Raw genomic sequence first — 2,306 nt, 5'->3', positions numbered from 1 at the left:
TCCGTAATCGGCATCTTTTCCATATTCGGACAGAGTAATTGTTTATTTTTGTACTGATCTAAATTCAAGGCATTAACGATTTTAATATGCTCTTCTGATGTGGGCGTGGTTTGACAGGTGCTGATACCTCGCAGGTGATTTAGATATTCGGCTGCCCTGAGGGCCCTTTCGTTTTGTGGGTTGAAATTTCTGTAATCAAATTTTAAAATTATTTACTGAATTTACATTTGTGAAATCGTACATTTGTGAAGAAAATAATTGTTCTCTACTTAGAGATGGTTCCACCACAGCAACATAGACATCATTGTCGGCATAGCTTTCATACACAATGGGCAGTAGGTCATTTTCTCTGGCCTCTCTATACAGGCCGGCTTTAACAGCCAACATATCAGCCTTTCCCTCCTTAACGGCTGAAATACAATTTTCCGCCAGGACACACTGCATTTCGGGACGTATATCACGTGAATAGGCAGCACGGCGCATGGTATCACATTTTTCCAATTCAATATCGGTTTGGACGCACATACTGAGGGAAATATAATTTGCGGATTTTCTTTAAAAAATAATTCGAGTATTTACTCACATCATTTTCCTAATATCCGAACCATCACGTTCAATAACATCTTTGTAGCCAGCGGCCTCTAGATATTCCTGCGGTTCCACTCCATGCGATTTGCTGTGATAAACGGAATTCTCATTGATCAGTAAATGGGAGGCGGCCTCCTTATTCTGAGCATGTAAACCCTGTTCGAAGAACTTCTCCAAACGATTTTGTAAATTGTGCAATTTTTCATCATCTTTCACGGAATAGGTATTGGATATATAGCCGGTCCAGGGTCGTTGAGCCCAAGAACATGCCGGCCCGTCGATTGGACGTCTGCTGCCATCTTCACACAAATAATCGTACTCGAAGGCATCTCCTTCAGCCACAATGCCGGGGATCATCTGAGAAAATAGAAGAGAAAAGCTTTAGTATTTCATTTCATGGAAGAGCTTCAGGTCTCCTTCATAGAAGAGCTTTAGGTCTTCTTCATAGCAGAGCTTTAGGTCTTCTTCATAGAAGAGCTTTAGGTCTTCTTCATAGAAGAGCTTTAGGTCTTCTTCATAGAAGAGCTTTAGGTCTTCTTCATAGAAGAGCTTTAGCTCTTCTTCATAGAAGAGTTTTGGGTATTATTCATTGAAGAGCTTTATATCTTCTTCATAGAAGAGCTTTTTTTATCTTACCCCAAAATATCTCTTGACAAATTGAACTTTGGTAAAGGCCACATCGCCTCTGCCCTTGTCCAGGCAACGAATGGCTCCATCATAACCCGAATATATATCGGGATAATCACATTGTTCAGGTTTCTCACACAAGGCACACAAGTTGGAATATTTCTTTTCTAGGAAAAGTAAAAAAAATAATTTCATATTTCTCCTACCTCCCAAATCAACAACTTACTTAACAGCCTATCTTTTTCCGGATATGGTGAATAACTACCCACCATACACGACTCCGTAAAGAATCCCGACAACGCTTTAAGTTCACGTTCTGTTGCCGATATTTCCGGATCCAATGAAACTTGTAAAACCTGAGCATTTTTCAATTTCGTCAGGGGAATTTTATAGCCAACAGTGCGACCAAAACCTGTATGGCAAGATTTTTTGCCATGCAAATCTCGCAGACTATGAATGCTGGAATTTTTCTTAATCAAGATGACACCCTCATAGCGGAAGGGGGCTGAAAAAATAGAATTCATTAAATTATTTTCATAATTGGTTAACAAAAAAACACCCCTACCTTCTTTATCATCTGTGCTACGTATCTCCGATATAATTCGATAATCGGCATTCTTGGTATGATATGCCACATACATATCTTCCGGTTCGGAGGCCATAACATCAGCCTTACGTTCATTAATCATATCCAAACAATCGATACGATCACGTCCCGCAACACATTCCATATGTATGCCAGCCTCCGAAGGGTCCTTCAACAAATTCAAACAATCCTCATAGTATTTTTGAGGGACACACATGCGATCTGTGTGGAGTATTCAAATCAGGGTTAATATTGAAAAGATTTTTTGTTCTCTTCTTACAAAACTTACAAACTAATTCTTCACATTGGACCGCAACTAAGCAGCCAAAGAGGAGACATATGAATTTCAAGAATCCCATTGCGATTTTTATTAATTCCAATTTCTAGATTTTTTTTCGCTGATTTAAAAAATTAAAATCTTCCGCAATATGTATGAACCGTACGTTTTGATTACTGTTTTTGAACTGCCAAAGAAACTGATAATAAGCCGGTTTCTTCTTTTCTG

General features: G+C 38.9%; 1 protein-coding gene across 1 annotated transcript; it reads right to left on the bottom strand.

Moving 5' to 3' along the window:
• Nucleotides 1-54: 54 nt before the first annotated feature.
• Nucleotides 55-2,024, bottom strand: LOC133324500 (transferrin-like; the record flags this gene model as incomplete). The annotated part of the gene is made up of 6 exons (XM_061533332.1): nt 1,781-2,024; nt 1,442-1,720; nt 1,225-1,382; nt 584-945; nt 242-526; nt 55-189 (listed from the first exon to the last, which is right to left on the bottom strand). Coding segments are annotated over exons 1-6 (1,457 nt in total), but the record flags the coding sequence as incomplete, so codon positions are not given.
• Between the last annotated feature and the right edge of the window lie 282 nt (nt 2,025-2,306).

Source organism: Musca vetustissima, unplaced genomic scaffold, assembly GCF_032173495.1.
Source record: "Musca vetustissima isolate MV318-11 ecotype Yass unplaced genomic scaffold, APGP_CSIRO_Mvet_v1 utg97899, whole genome shotgun sequence".
Taxonomy (NCBI): domain Eukaryota; kingdom Metazoa; phylum Arthropoda; class Insecta; order Diptera; family Muscidae; genus Musca; species Musca vetustissima.
The sequence above is the reverse complement of the archived record's forward strand: the minus strand, read 5'-3'. Positions and strand labels throughout refer to the sequence as shown.